This window comes from Eublepharis macularius, chromosome 13 (assembly GCF_028583425.1).
Source record: "Eublepharis macularius isolate TG4126 chromosome 13, MPM_Emac_v1.0, whole genome shotgun sequence".
Classification (NCBI taxonomy): Eukaryota; Metazoa; Chordata; class Lepidosauria; order Squamata; family Eublepharidae; genus Eublepharis; species Eublepharis macularius.
In genome coordinates this window covers 68,424,888-68,439,549 of record NC_072802.1, presented here as the reverse complement: position 1 = coordinate 68,439,549, position 14,662 = coordinate 68,424,888, and the positions used below count along the sequence as shown (strand labels likewise).

Below are 14,662 nucleotides of genomic sequence, written 5' to 3'. Positions count from 1 at the left end.
AACACTCATGATGCTGCTGCCTCTGCTGATATTAAGGGGAAAGATGCCTTTTTGAAACCAGCCTCTGCCCTAATTATAACCAAAAGAATAAATAAAGTTGTAGCATGGAAGAAGATGGCTGTTAATTCCTCTTTTCTCATCTGCCATTGAACTCAGCTGTAGAAATGGGCACGAATAAAAATACGAATCAAATTTCGTGACAATCGGGCCAATTCGCATATCACAAAAACACATTTCGTGGGGCTGTGTTTTTCACGAAATCCACAACTTTTGTGGCCGATTCATTCAATTTGTGATTGCTTCATGATGCCAGACAGGCTGGCACCGATCAATTGTTTCCCTAAGCAACATAGGCTCAGAATGTCTGCAGACTTTTTGTTGCCATGGAAACCCCAATCCTAGCTTACATAATCTTGATAGGCAGTTTTCCCTGCCAACCTGAGAGCTGAGCAATACGGGTCTGTTTCTGTCTTTCCTGTCATATCTTCTAAAGGAGGATAGGATCTATCTCCTTATCCAGGGACTTTCATCCTAGGGTACATCCTTCACCTCCACTCTCTAGGACTGGCACACTCATCTCTTAGGGTTGATGTGGCTGCCAACTCTGCTTCTCAGCCTCTAATACATGGACATTCATTATTCACTCAATCTTCAGTGTAACCATTCTTCCAGGGCCTTGTTTGAATTTATCACCCTGTTCACTCACCCAACCCCTGTACAGGACCTACAGCTTGTCCTCAACCAACTCATAGACAAGCCTCTGACTTGTGCCTCCATTAAAGTAGCATTTATGGTGGCCATCTTTTCAACAAGGAGGACTAGTGAACTTCGTGCCTAATGATCTTACGTGTCCAGTTTCACAGAAAGTGACCCTCCACCCAGACATTCCCTTCCTCCCAAAGGTGGTATCATGTTTCTATCTCAGTCAGGATCTCATTCCCCTACTTTCTTTCCCTGCTGTTCCTCAGGGGCACAGTGGGCTTTGCATTCCTTGGACATTAGGAGGGTCCTGTCCTTTTATATGAATTGGGATGGCTGCCTTCAGTCGATATACTGGACTGTTCCTGTGCGATGCAAGCACTCAAAAGAGGCATCGTGCCTCCAAATGCAGATTCAGCTACTGGATTTCTCACACTTACCAAGTTGGCTCACGCTTTGAGTTGGCTCATAAGCCACTCAGTGTGATGTACAGAGCTCATGAAAAAGAAAAAGCAGGTTGCTTACTTGTAACTTTCAGTCATTGAGTGCTCATTTGTACATTCACTTGACAAATCCACCTTCCTTGCACCAGGTACCTTTAACTTGTTGCCTTATATTATATTTGGAAGGGACTGAGCAGGCAAGTGTCACTCCTCCTCTCCAGGCATGTGTGATTTGAAGCTGCTTCTCTGAGAGGGAGAGGTTTTCTGCTCCTAAATGCTAGTTCTAGAAACCTCCAAACTGAGGCTTTGCATAGGTGGAAGGGCTATCAGTGCAGACACATTAATGACCACTTGAAGAACAACAGTTCTGGGAGAGCAAACTGTGTTTATGAGACTTTCCAATATGTAGAATAGAAATTTAACAGTAAATTTTGGTCTCTTCCTTCTTATAACACCTCCATTGTTGTTTTAAAAAAACAGGAATGGTTCCAGCCCTTTTCCCAGATGATGAAAGAGAAAGCATTTTAGGTATGATTACAGCTGAAGCAATGAAAGCTGGAGCTGCCCCAGCCAAAGAAAGCATCTGGCAGTACTTTGTAAACAAGAGCGCCAACAACCTTCACATTGTCCTTGGGATGTCCCCAGTTGGAGATACACTGAGGACACGCTGCCGAAATTTTCCAGGTACCCACGGGTAGATCCTCTCTGCTTCTGCTTAGTGGAAACATGACTATGCAAGAAACGGTTCATTGGCTTAGTTTTTTAAAATGTAGTTTAAATTATGTTCTGAAGAATTCCAGGGTTCTTTAGAAGCTTCCACATGTTGCCTCAGTATTCACAGTTTATGCACCTATTCCAAAAACGATAGGATCTCCAAAAATATAGGAAGATCATTAGATCATCTCATTCTGTCCAAGTAGATCTTCTAAAGAGGTGGCAGTATTATATAGAATATTAGGGAAGATGGAAATTGTGACACTGAATTCGAACCTGCAGAAAAGATACATGGAGATACCTGGAACTTTGGGGGAACAATCCTAAGGAGGTCTTCTCAGAAGTCCCATGCAGTGGGACTAAGTCCCAGGAAATTGTCCTTAGTATTGCAGCCTCTATTGTTCAAATCTTTGTCAACCAGTACCAAAAAGTTATAACATTTTTTCCCATGTGGTATCTGTTACTAACCAGACTTCATCATATTGGGCATAGTAATGGACGTTAAGTTAGAAAAAATGTGGGAAATTAAGGGCCTAGGTATTCAGTTGTTGGCCTTGTACAAAGTAACAGAAATGTTGAGACATCATAATTCCACTAATGTCAAAGCATCACTGGCTACTGTATCTATTCATTCTGCTATTAGATCACCTAAACATGGACTCCATATGCAGTTGATAATAGCAATGTTTCTAAAAAGCATCCTGATGGAAACATAAAGTACTTACAATCAAACATTGAAAGGAGTGTGAGATCCTTTCACTAAGATAAAGTGGCACCAGAAGTGAAAGTATTGAACAACTACACCTAGTCCACCAGTGTCATGCTCAGATGGCTGCCTTTTGTGGAAAACCTTGAAAATTTGATTGAGAAAGCTTATAAAAGAACAAGAAGACTCAGCTCTGTTCTTATTGTAATGTTTGTATATGTATGCTGCTGAAATCCTTTACTAACAACAGCTTCTGCTTCCATAGAGTGGTTAGGCTGCAAATCAGTGCTCTACTGGTTTGAATCCCACTACGGCCATGAGTTTGGTAGGTAGCCTTGGGGAAGCCACTCCTCTTAGCCCCAGCTTCAGCTGTATTGTGAGGATAATAACAACACTAACATTGTTCACTGCTTTGAGTGGGGCACTCATCTGTCTAGAACAGTATATATGCTCAGTTATTAGTATTATTATACGACCCATAGTCGTCGTTCCTTTTAGGTTTTTAAATAAGGTATTGTGCTATATTTTATACCAGCTATACAAACAAACTGTCATACGATCTTTACATACCATTTGTTAATTGAGATCTTTCATTGTGCCTGTTGATTGCTTTAATGCAACAGGGAACTTCTGTTATTAATGTTGTGTATAAAAGAAAAATGAAGCCTAAATGAATGAGGAGGGATAGTTATAGCGGACAAATTTCCCTGCAGGACAGCCCATTGCTACTGATAGTCCTTTGCAATTGACTGCTGTGGGGGAGCACTAGGTCTGTTGTAGGGTGTGAGCTCTCATTTTGACTAGGGCATTAGAGAAATCTTATGGGTCTGGCCCATGCTTTTTGTGAACTGTATGCCCCAGAATTCTCTGCCGTGCACAACTTTCTGTGTCAGGCATGCTGCAGGAGTTCCTTGGAAAACGAGATAACAAGGAAAGGATTGCTGTTGTGGGTTTTCCGGGCTGTATTGCCGTGGTCTTGGCATTGTAGTTCCTGACGTTTCGCCAGCAGCTGTGGCTGGCATCTTCAGAGGTGTAGCACCAAAAGACAGAGATCTCTCAGTGTCACACCTCTGAAGATGCCAGCCACAGCTGCTGGCGAAACGTCAGGAACTACAATGCCAAGACCACGGCAATACAGCCCGGAAAACCCACAACAGCCATCGTTCTCTGGCCGTGAAAGCCTTCGACAATACAAGGAAAGGATTCCCTGAAAACTAAAACCAGCCAGTGTAGGGAGACAGAAGCTTACAAGTTACACAGAAATCCTTTGCAATGAGATGATGCCAACACATTTAGCATGCAGAATCCTGTTAGCAGTCAACATTGTACACACTGCCAACTTTTAAGTATATAGGGAACATCTGTGCAAATTTGGTGTCAGGGCAGTCAGAGGGCTGAACGTATGCCATCATAGGGTTGTGGAGAGGGAAGAGGAATGACTGGAGAAGGAGAGTTACACTAGCTGCTTCCCACCAGTGCTCAGTCACAGAGACACCCTTAACTTTTCCTTAATATTTACCTTTCAAGGTCTTGTCAACAACACTGGGATTGACTGGTTCTTGCCCTGGCCAGCTCAGGCTCTGTATGCAGTTGCTAAGTTCTTTTTAGGTAAGTAACGTTTTTGATGTTTCACGGGAGGGAGTCTGTGACATGCACAAAAATGCTGCGAGGGAGGGTATATAAGGCTTCCAGGAGAGTAGATGTCTGAGTTAGATGCCCTGTCGAACTATCATAGGCTAGCATTTCTTGATTTCTTAGAGTCAGTTTGCACATTATAGCAGGCATCTCTGCTTTAAATCAGAGCCTCTCTTTCCTTAATTTGTGCACACTGGGATTTTGATCTCTAGCCCCTGCTCAATGGCTCTTCGTACTTCTTTTCCAGGAGGAAATCCTCTGATACCACCAGAAAACATAGATGCTGTCATTGAACACACGGTCATGGCCCATGACTCTGTAGGGGACTTCAGCAAAAAATTTCTGCAGAAGCTCAGACGCTGCAATTATGTTACCCCCAAAAATTTCCTTGATTTCATTAACACATATGCCAAGCTGCTGGAAGAGAAGAATCAGTTCATTTTGGGTAACATCTGTGCTTTTATTACATTTTGCAAATCTCAGATCAGTTCAAATACTATGTAAAGACAAGAGATAATCCATTTTAGGATATAAACAAGCCTGTAAGTAAAATGTTATTTTACAGATGCTCAGAAGAGACACAGAATATGATAATTGACTATACAACTCAAAATCTGAACAACATTTCTAAGCTTGTGAAGATAGATAGGATTAAATATTTTCAGATTCTGTTCCGTGGTTGGCCTGAATTATGTCAATTGTATGCTTCGGCTGATACGAAATTTTGAGCTAGAGCCGTCCTCAAGGCCAGCCTGCTGCAGCTTGATTTGAGCGCTTATTATGGTTGTTGTGTCTATTTGGGGGGATTAGGAAATTTTATCTTTGTTTTTCTTAATAAATTTTTATCTAACTTATTTTATTGTTATTTCCTATCAGCCCCTGCGGAATTTTATGTATGATTGTAATGACCTTTGGACGTTTGTAGTTAATTACTACTTCCTCTTGTCTCCCAAAGCTCAGTGCAAACGTCTGGAGGGCGGGTTAGACAAACTCAAAGAAGCTTCAATTCAGCTGGATGAGCTCAACCTGAAGCTGGCTGAGCAAAAGATTGTGCTGGCCGAGAAATCTGCTGCGTGTGAAGCCCTGCTTGCGGAGATCGCGTCCAACACAGCCATTGGTAAGCCCTGGTCCTGCCCTGCCCTGGACTTCAGCCTTCCTGCCCCATAGAATGAGTAGGACTTTTGGGGGTCAGCACCAGAGGTGGGATAGAAGATTTCCCAAGAGCTTTGAAGTTAATGATTTTAAGCTGCTGGACCCTCTTTTCCGCTAATTCATGTCTTGTCAGTTCTTATATCCCAGGCAAATTACGAGGTTCTTTTTCACACAAGTGTGTTCTAAATCCGAAAGTTCCTCAATGTTGTTTTGACAAAGGAATATCAGATCCAAAACAGTTTCCTGCTCTTCGTAGTTATCCGAATTTACTTCTGAATTTTGCTTCTTTCGTACCAGAAATCCAGCATGTTACTGAGTTATTTTATTGTATTTCTGAACATTGTGAGCCGTTTCAAGACCCTGCAGAGTTTGTAATGTGCCATATACATGTAGTAAATGTCTCCAGTTTGTTTGGGGGAGCAACAGATTGTTACGATTAGTAATCTAGAAGTAGAGAAGGGGCTGAAATCAGTTGTGGCCTTTTCAGATTTTTACATTAACACCTTGTGCACTTCTTAGCTGAGGAGAAAAAGAAACTTGCTGAAGAAAAAGCTATAGAAATAGAAGAGCAGAACAAAATTATTGCTGTGGAGAAGAGGGATGCGGAGACTGCCCTGGCAGAGGCCATGCCTATCTTGGAAGCAGCAAAACTGGAACTGCAGAAGCTCGACAAGTCGGATGTCACCGAGATCAGGTACTAGATGGGGAGCTGTCATGGTACATGCAGGAGGTGGTTTCAGAAAGCCTTTTAATACAAGGGAATTACAAGCTGGCTGGTTGTTTCATAGCGATATTTTGATGGGGCTCCTCTTCAGGGCCCACAACCAGCTTTAATGCCAATTTTTGCTCACATCTATCTCGTCTATGTTAGTTTGCTATATTTCTTCTCTTTGTGTTGTGATGGACAGTGGAGCTATGTCACCTCTTGGGAAGAAATGCAACTGGAGTTTTCCTTTCAGGAGCCCAGGAAGGAGCACATTACTTTGAGTTTTCAGCTGTCTGTCCTTTTTTTAATTCCCCCTCTGAGTCACTTTTGGAGTCCCATACAAAACTCGTTAATACGGTAACACGAGAACAAAGAAGAAAAAGGGGGGCCTGTTCTGTGTTGGCAACATCCATTCCAGCTTTCTTCTGGGTCTGTTTAATTCTGTGGTTCTCAGAGTCAGACCTGTTCCTCCTTGAGCAATCCCAGCCAAGCCAAATGCTGTTTCTTCTAGGGAAGCTGAGACTTGGTATTTCAGGGGTTTTCAGCTGATAACATTACTAAGCAGCTCCCAAAAAAATTAGCATCTTGGATTCTGATTTGTGGGAGGAGCACAGTTCAATCAGAATAAAAGTCGAGAGCAGAAATGAAACAGAGTGATTTCAGTTCCAAGATGTTTCCTTTGATTCAATTATTGCATGATCAAGAGCTGCTGAGAATAAGTCTGGTTTTTTTGTGCCTTTCAGGTCCTTTGCCAAGCCCCCAAAGCAGGTGCAGACAGTTTGTGAGTGCATCCTCATCATGAGAGGCTACAAAGAACTCAACTGGAAGACAGCCAAAGGGATGATGTCTGAGGCTAACTTCCTGCGGTCCCTCATGGAAATTGACTTTGATGGAATTACTCAGACCCAAGTGAAATCAGTTCGAGGTAGATTGCTCGGTGGGATGACTCCTATGCTTGGAATTGAGCCTTGGGGACTGCGAGTGCAAATGCCAGGGCATCCTTTGTGAGGGAGTCAGATATTTAGGGAATGATTGCTCAGTTTTGCTGAGCCCAGCTGGGGCTGGCTCAGGTCCATACTAGATTAGATTAGAGAAGTATTGTTCCCGAGCACGTTGGGACCCAATTCACCAGGGGAGCTCAGTGCTAGAGAAACTGGGGCTTCAGCTTTCCCTCCTGTGCTGTTTTTCCAAAATGAAAGAGCCATGGGAAGTCCCTATTTGCCCCGCAGGGGTCTGGTGTAACATCTAATTTGGACTTCAGTGCTTGGATGGGAGATCTCCTGGGAATTCTATGTAAGTCACTTGGAGTTCCATAAGAGAAAAAGTGTGTGTGTGGGGTGTGTGTGTGTGGGGTGTGGGGTGTGGGGTGTGTGTGTGTAAAAGCAAAGATTAAGTATTGTTTGCAAATATACTGTCAACTCTGCCAGTCAGTGGCTCTTGAGGGTCCCAGGTAAAGAGCCTTTCTTCAGGATTTTGGTTGGAAATCCTAGAGGTTGGACCTGCAACTTCCTGTATGCAACGCAGGCGCTCCTCTGTGAGGCTATGGCCCAGATATTTATATCAATTGTTTATGAATAAAATAGAAAGTTTCAACCAATTGAAGAATGTTTTGTTGGTTAATTATCTAAAAGGCAAGGGATTAATCTCCATTTTCCAGACAGGAAAGGAGAAGTAACATATCTTAGATCTTTTTTGCATTCCTTGTGAAACATTCCCTTTTTAACAATTTAGTTTATTCTGCTGCCTCTGGTGTTTTTATTGTTTTTACTGTTGCTTCTATTACTGTTTTGATTTTAGTGTGATGTTACCGAAAGGGCAGGGTAGACATCTTTGAAATATACACTCTATCCAAAATGGGTTAAAAAAACCAGGATACCCTCTTGACTCACAGACCCACTTATATCAATTAAGTCACTCATTAATTAAAGCTGGCTTTCATCTATTAGTCAAGTGAAACTTTAATGGATGAATCTACTGATCAAGCCAATTAAAACATCCATCCCTAAAATTAAACATCAGTTTTGGTTGGTGCTGTTGTAAGAGCTTCATTTGTTTTATCTTGTCTCTCTGAAATTAACTTTTATGTTTCAAATTAGATGGTCTGTTTTAATTTCAGGCTTGCTAAAAAACTTGAATACTACTTTTGAAGAAATGGAAGTTGTCAGCAGAGCCGGCTTGGGAATGCTGAAATTTGTTGAGGCTGTAATGAGCTATTGTGACGTTGCCAAGGAAGTCAAGCCTAAGAGAGAAAAGGTACAAGCCCACCGAAACTTCCAAAACAAGTTTCTGGGAATCCCAAGTGGTATTTGGAAACAAACAGACTACCATAACGAAAAGGAAAAGCAGTGTGGGGTTTTTTTTCAGTTGCAGAAGACTTATATTGGTTTTATACCAGTTTGATTTTCATAGTTTTTCCCAAAGAATATTAAGGATTGAAATTTGGTGAGAGTATTGAGTGTTTTCCCCCCCAGATGTCTCACACGCCCATCACAGAACTATAGCTACCAAGGTCCCCTGCGCTGAGGAAATGAATATTTTGTCTGTAAACCCTGCTTTTATGGGATTGTGGAATTAAAATTTTGAAGGGTGGATTATGTGCCTATTGTACATTGTATTGTAATGTTGTACTCCTATAATGTTACAGTTTAGCTTGTGATAAAGCATCCACCTGCTGCCACCACCATTTTGTAATGGAAGTCCATATAGAAGTTTGAGGACAAAAGATTCCCGTGGCTTAGATTTATAAAATTAAGTTTATAAAATAATGCATGGGTTGGAGAAAGTGGATAGAGGGAGCTTTTTCTGACTTTACCATAATACTAGAACTAAGAGGCACCCAATAGGTGCCAAGAGGCAATAGGTAGGTACAGAGCAGACAAAAGGAAATAAGAGTAATTAAATTGTGAGATTCACTGTCAGTGGACATAGTGATTGCCACGAGCACAGATGTCTTTAAAAGGGAGTTAGACAGCTTATGGAGGAGTAAAGGAAGCCTCTCTATTCAGAGGCAGCAAATGCCTGAACCCAAGCCTAGGAGGCAACATCAGGGAAAGGCCTTTATGCCGTTTGTTGGCCCTCCAGGGCAACTGGTTGGCTACTGTGTAAAATAGGATTCCAGATTAGATGAACCGCTGGACTGATCCAACAGTGCTGATTCAGCAAGTATCCTTTTCCTGCTGTTTTAGTGGTACTGAGGCAGAGACAGGCACACAGCAGTGCCCTTGCATCACTAAGTTTACCGTGTGCACTGCCAATCACAGCTGAACCCATCCAGCCTGGTGTGCTATATTTATTTATTTATTTATTTATGCTGTTGAGAGCACAACCAAGAGACATGTCTTTCTCTAGTATTCCTAGCTACATGCTTGTTCTCACACTGCCTGCAGACCCTGTCCTGAACCCCCAAACGGTCTCTCATTTCTGGTAGCTAAGGCAGTAGGCGTGGGCGCTGGCGCCTTCCTCGAAGGCACTGGACTCCCACAGTGCAGCAGAACATGGGCCAGGCGTCCAGCAAGTTGGACAGACTTGTTGCGGGAGCGGGCTTATGGTTCCCTGTGGAAGCCAATGTTTGGGTGGGCTTTTAATGTAACTTCTACAAAGCTTCTGGGTGTTGACTGGTAATAGCATGCCAAATCTGCACTGACTTCCACTTACTTCTGTGAGCTGCTTTTTCTCTACGCAGGTGGCGAGGCTGGAACGGAATTTCTTCTTAAGTAAACGTGAGCTAGAGAAGATCCAGGCCGAGTTGCTGGCCATTCAGAATGAGCTGAAAGCGCTGGGCGATAAATACGAGGCGGCAATCAGGGAAAAGCAGCAGCTCCAGGAAGAAGCAGAGATCATGGAACGGCGACTCATCGCAGCTGACAAACTCATCTCAGGCTTGGGATCTGAAAACATCAGGCACGTGGAGTTCCGCTGGAGGGGCCGGATGCATTTCACTAGAAGGGCCAGCATTTTTCTTGAGTGGGGTTTAAATGGGCCTGGAATTTAGCTCCCCAAAAGATGTCTGTCCAGCGTGTTCTCAAACATGAGGAGGCACTGAGTGCAGCTCCAAAGGCTCAGGGTAAGGGGGGGGGGTTTGGTCAGGCACCCCCCCACATTGTTCTTTAAACTTTCCCAACTTTTATGCAGTTTTTTAAAACACTGTTTATTAGCAATATTTATGGATAATAGTAATAACAATAATAGCAATAAAACATTATAAAGAACATGAATAAAACAGTTAATTAACAATGAAGGAAGGACTAATAAAACAATAATAGTAACAAAGTAACTGGAAAAAGTGTACACAATCCGAGGCAGTTTCCCTGTTGACTCGTCTCATACCACACACACACACCCACCTTTCCCCACATACCTTTCTCCAAGCACGGGTGAGTCTTTTTTCCTCCCTGCCTTGAGAAGGTCACCTTTGTAGAATGGCTGAGTACATCTGGGTGGAAAATCAGTTGTCTGCCATCTTGCTTTCTACTGGGGAAGTCCTGTTTTCATTCATTGTTTTGCCCAGGTGGACAAACGACTTGGAGGAATTAAAAAAACGGAAGGTGAAGCTGTTGGGGGACTGCCTGCTGTGCGCTGCCTTCCTGAGCTACGAGGGCGCCTTCACGTGGGAATTCCGTGACGAGATGATCAAGGGGGTGTGGCAAGCAGACATTCAAACCCGAGACATCCCTCTCAGCCAGCCGTTCCGATTAGAAAACCTGTTGACTGATGATGTTGAAATTAGCAGGTGGGTCAAAGCATTTCCCTCTTATTTAGCCCCTGTGTGGTTTCATAGTTTACCTTATTCCCATTGACTTCAGGGGTAATACTTGGCCTCCTATCAGTTGTTTGTCCATAAGGATTTTGTGTGTTATGTGTATTGCAGAGGTGGAGGAATTATGGCTTGTGGGGCTTTTCATCTGGCCCTCAAGTAGGTTAACCATTTGTGGGGAGCATCAGCCCTTTAGAGTGCAGCATTGGTTAGTGGGCTGAGACTCCTGAAAAATGGTTAAACAGCTCACGGGCCCTGAAGAGCCACAGATTGAGACAGAGGGCCACATCTGAGCCTCTGCTCTCTCTTGAGGGCTTAGATGCCCTTCCTGTTTCCAGTGCCAGCAATCTGCCAGACCTGAAAACAGGAAGTGCCAGAGTCCAAATGAAGAGAGACCCAGATGTCTCCCTTAGGCTGAAGAATTCACCCACCCCTAATGTAACGGGGTCATTAGTCTAGTCTCTGGTCACTTCATTAGTCTAGTCTCTGGTCGCCCACGTCCCATTAAAAGTGCCCCATATCTGTGGCTCAAACACAAATAAATTTGTGCTTGGTTTTGGGTGGATAGCCTGCCTTCGGGCTCCAAAGGCCTCTAAGAAGGAAGACGAGTCCCCTGGCATCACAGAGCATTCCCTTCTCTTTTGTCGCTTATGTTCCAGGTGGGGGTCTCAAGGTCTGCCTCCCGATGAACTCTCAGTCCAAAACGGCATCCTCACTATGCGTGCCAGCCGCTTCCCTCTGTGTATCGACCCACAGCAGCAAGCACTGAATTGGATCAAGAGGAAAGAAGAAAAAAACAACCTCAGGGTGAGACTAACTGTTCAGGTTGCTCTTTTTAACAGCGTTGAGAATTATGTATGCATGTGCAATGGTCAACGGTCCAGGAAGCTGGCCACAATAAAGGTGTGAAGTGCCTTCAGGGTTAAAGGACTGGTTGCTTAAGCCCCTGAATGGGATTTTCCCAGGTAGACGTAGGGACGTCTATCCGGGTGTCTAATTTTCATCTTGTCCTTCTACAGAGCTCAAGGCCTCATAAAAGGTTCTCTCCATTTTATCCTCACAAATGACCTGTGAGGTAGAGTAGGCAGAGAGAGAGTTACTGGCCCAAAGTCACTCAGAGAGCTCCATGGCTGGGTGGGCCATTGGGCAGCAAAGCCTCCAATCTGAGCTAGGCTGGAAACTCTCAGCATTTCCTGCCTGTGGGCTGTCAGTAAGCTCTAGTGCATGTGGGAGTGAGAGTGGCAGGTGCTTGTATTATACTTCAGATGGCTGGCAGTGGCCCACCTTTGATTCTTCTTTCAAAGGCAAGTAAAGGCAGAGGTACAGTTGATGAGAGCAATCTTTATTATTAATGTTAGGAAAATTCAAGAAAATGGTGTGTGGTCTTTTGACTAAGATAGTTATTTTTAGACCACGATGGAGAACTGAGTAGATAAAGAGCTTGGTTTAGAAGTACAGATACGGTTTTCATCCCTATGTCTCATTCTCTCCACCAGATGGCTTCTTTCAATGACCCTGATTTCCTTAAGCAATTGGAAATGGCTATAAAATATGGGAACCCTTTCTTGTTCCATGATGTGGATGAATACATTGACCCTGTGATCGATAACGTGTTAGAAAAAAATATCAAGTGTGCTCAGGGCCGAATATTCATCATACTTGGGGACAAGGAGGTTGACTATGATGCCAATTTTAAGCTGTACCTGAACACCAAACTGGCTAATCCTAGATATTCTCCTGCAGTGTTTGGGAAAGCAATGGTTATTAATTACACGGGTAAGCAAATACACGGCTGGAAAATTGCCATGGGTTTTGGTGAGGGTTTGGGGGGGGGGTTTCAGTGGTTTAAAAACTGTTTTCAGTTCTGCTGCTTCGCTGCTAGACTGCACCGTGCTTTACTGAATTTTCAGGGGGAAATCATTTGGGTGCAAAAAGAACTTAGGGAAGACCTTCCCCTCAAACTTCACCTTTTTTTTCCCACTGATTAAATCTGGTTCGCTATCTCACTTAGCTGCTGTTATGGTATACTTTTTCCTAAAAAAGAGGGTTCTTAATGGCTTATTGGCTACATGATGCAGCTGATCATCATCAACCATGTGATGTTGTCACAGCTTCTTACAGCCAACCAGGTTTGTCTACATGACATGATAAAGCCAAACCAGAATGAGGGCGTAGCTTCTTGTCCTCACTTTGAGCAGGTGAACATTTTCACCCTGTTTTGAAAGCCTACTTAACTACTTCTAAAACAGGAGAGGGAAATATTTCACATAACATGCTTCCCTCCTGCTGCAGTACATCTCTAACTGTGGGTTCACCTCAGAGGTCCCATTCCCCCAGTTGGGGTGGGGGGTGCCTGTTTGTCATTCCTTTTGCCTTCTGCTGCTCACAGTGGCAGTGAGAGAATTATTTTTAAAACTCTTTAGTGTCGCATGGAGTATCAGATCATTTCCAAATAAAAAAAATGGAACTGACATAGGATAGCTCTAGGTTTCCAAGAGCTACCTATCTCAGGTCTAGATTTTTTACTGGAAGTGATGTGATGCCACAGCTGGTGTCATGGCTTCCCGTATTCCTGCCCACAGCCCTCTGGAAGAGCATAGGCTGGCAACCTTAGTTCAGCTAGGAAACAATCCTGCTAGTAGAGTTTGAAGAACGGTGAACTCATGTACTCAGATCTCCAAATTCAAAGGCTGGACCCCACAGATCTGTTCTTTGCTCCGGCTCAAGGAGTCTGCAAGAGGCTCTTCAGGTTCCTTTCACCAGGGAAAAGCACAGAACAGATCTATGGAATCGAGAAGCAGTTGATCACTGAAGTAATAGAAAAATGTTACTTGTATTTTTGAATGGTAGGTGTTATTTATCCCTGAAGTCTTTTAACTCTAAAATTGTAAAAATTTAGCCCTTTGAAGCCATGCTGCTAGACCAACCTGTTCTGGCCAATGATCAATGAGTTTTGCAGAGTTTTACAGAGGTCTGTTAGTAGCTGGTGTTTCACAGCTTCATCTCAGTCTGTAAAGCCAGAGTGGCCCCTTCCAAGAAGCAGGCATAGGGCTTGTTGAACGGCATTCAAAGCTTCTCTAATCGCAGGGAGGCGTGTTCTTTGTGAGGCTTCCATTTGCTCATGCATGGCTTGCAGTTCAGATTGAGCTGACCTATGTCCCCTCCTGCTGAAGTAAAATCCTCCCAGCTATCCTCCCTTCCTGCTCTGCAGGGGAAGATATAATTGCCATTTTATGGTTGCATGAAAGCATTTCTGGAGAACTAACCTTCTAAGGGTCCTGTTGTTAAACCGCCCCCCAGTTACTCTGAAAGGTTTAGAAGACCAGCTGCTCAGTGTTATTGTGGGGTCTGAAAGACGTGAACTAGAAGAGCAGAGAGAGCATCTCATCCAGGAAACATTTGAAAACAAGAACTTGTTGAAAGATCTGGAAGATTCCCTCCTCCGTGAACTGGCAACTTCCACTGGTAACATGCTGGACAACGTAGACCTGGTGCACACTCTGGAGGAAACAAAAGCCAAAGCTGGTGAGGTATGAGCAGTATGCCTGATCCCTGAAACCGTCCCATCATCCAGCTGCATTCCTTCCTCAGGGACCCCTGTCAATATGAGCCTTCTAAATAAGGGGTGAATTAAATTTTTACTTTTTTATGAGAAAATGAGTGCACACATTAAGGAGTAGATCTGCCATGCACACCGAGGGAAAAGGCTTCACCCTCTCACAAGACAGCTTTCCCACTGCCGCAGAGTCCATGACTAAATGGTAGAGCACTGTGTTGGTATACAGAAGAACCCGTGGCATGTCTGGTGAAAGGATCCTAGATGGCGGAGCCGCGAAGGTCCTTGGAGAGCTACT

At 43.7% G+C, this 14,662-nt stretch overlaps 1 protein-coding gene across 1 annotated transcript in view; it reads left to right on the top strand.

Moving 5' to 3' along the window:
- The window catches only part of DNAH10 (dynein axonemal heavy chain 10), an 88,766-nt gene that overhangs the window by 56,043 nt on the left and 18,061 nt on the right, over positions 1–14,662 (top strand). Inside the window, exons 53-64 of the mRNA XM_054995876.1 lie at positions 1,623–1,826; positions 4,090–4,170; positions 4,445–4,642; positions 5,153–5,314; positions 5,869–6,043; positions 6,799–6,980; positions 8,172–8,308; positions 9,738–9,955; positions 10,563–10,784; positions 11,468–11,615; positions 12,305–12,584; positions 14,109–14,338. Of these exons, the coding sequence (XP_054851851.1) occupies positions 1,623–1,826; positions 4,090–4,170; positions 4,445–4,642; positions 5,153–5,314; positions 5,869–6,043; positions 6,799–6,980; positions 8,172–8,308; positions 9,738–9,955; positions 10,563–10,784; positions 11,468–11,615; positions 12,305–12,584; positions 14,109–14,338 (2,237 nt within the window). The remainder of the gene's footprint in view (positions 1–1,622; positions 1,827–4,089; positions 4,171–4,444; positions 4,643–5,152; positions 5,315–5,868; positions 6,044–6,798; positions 6,981–8,171; positions 8,309–9,737; positions 9,956–10,562; positions 10,785–11,467; positions 11,616–12,304; positions 12,585–14,108; positions 14,339–14,662) is intronic.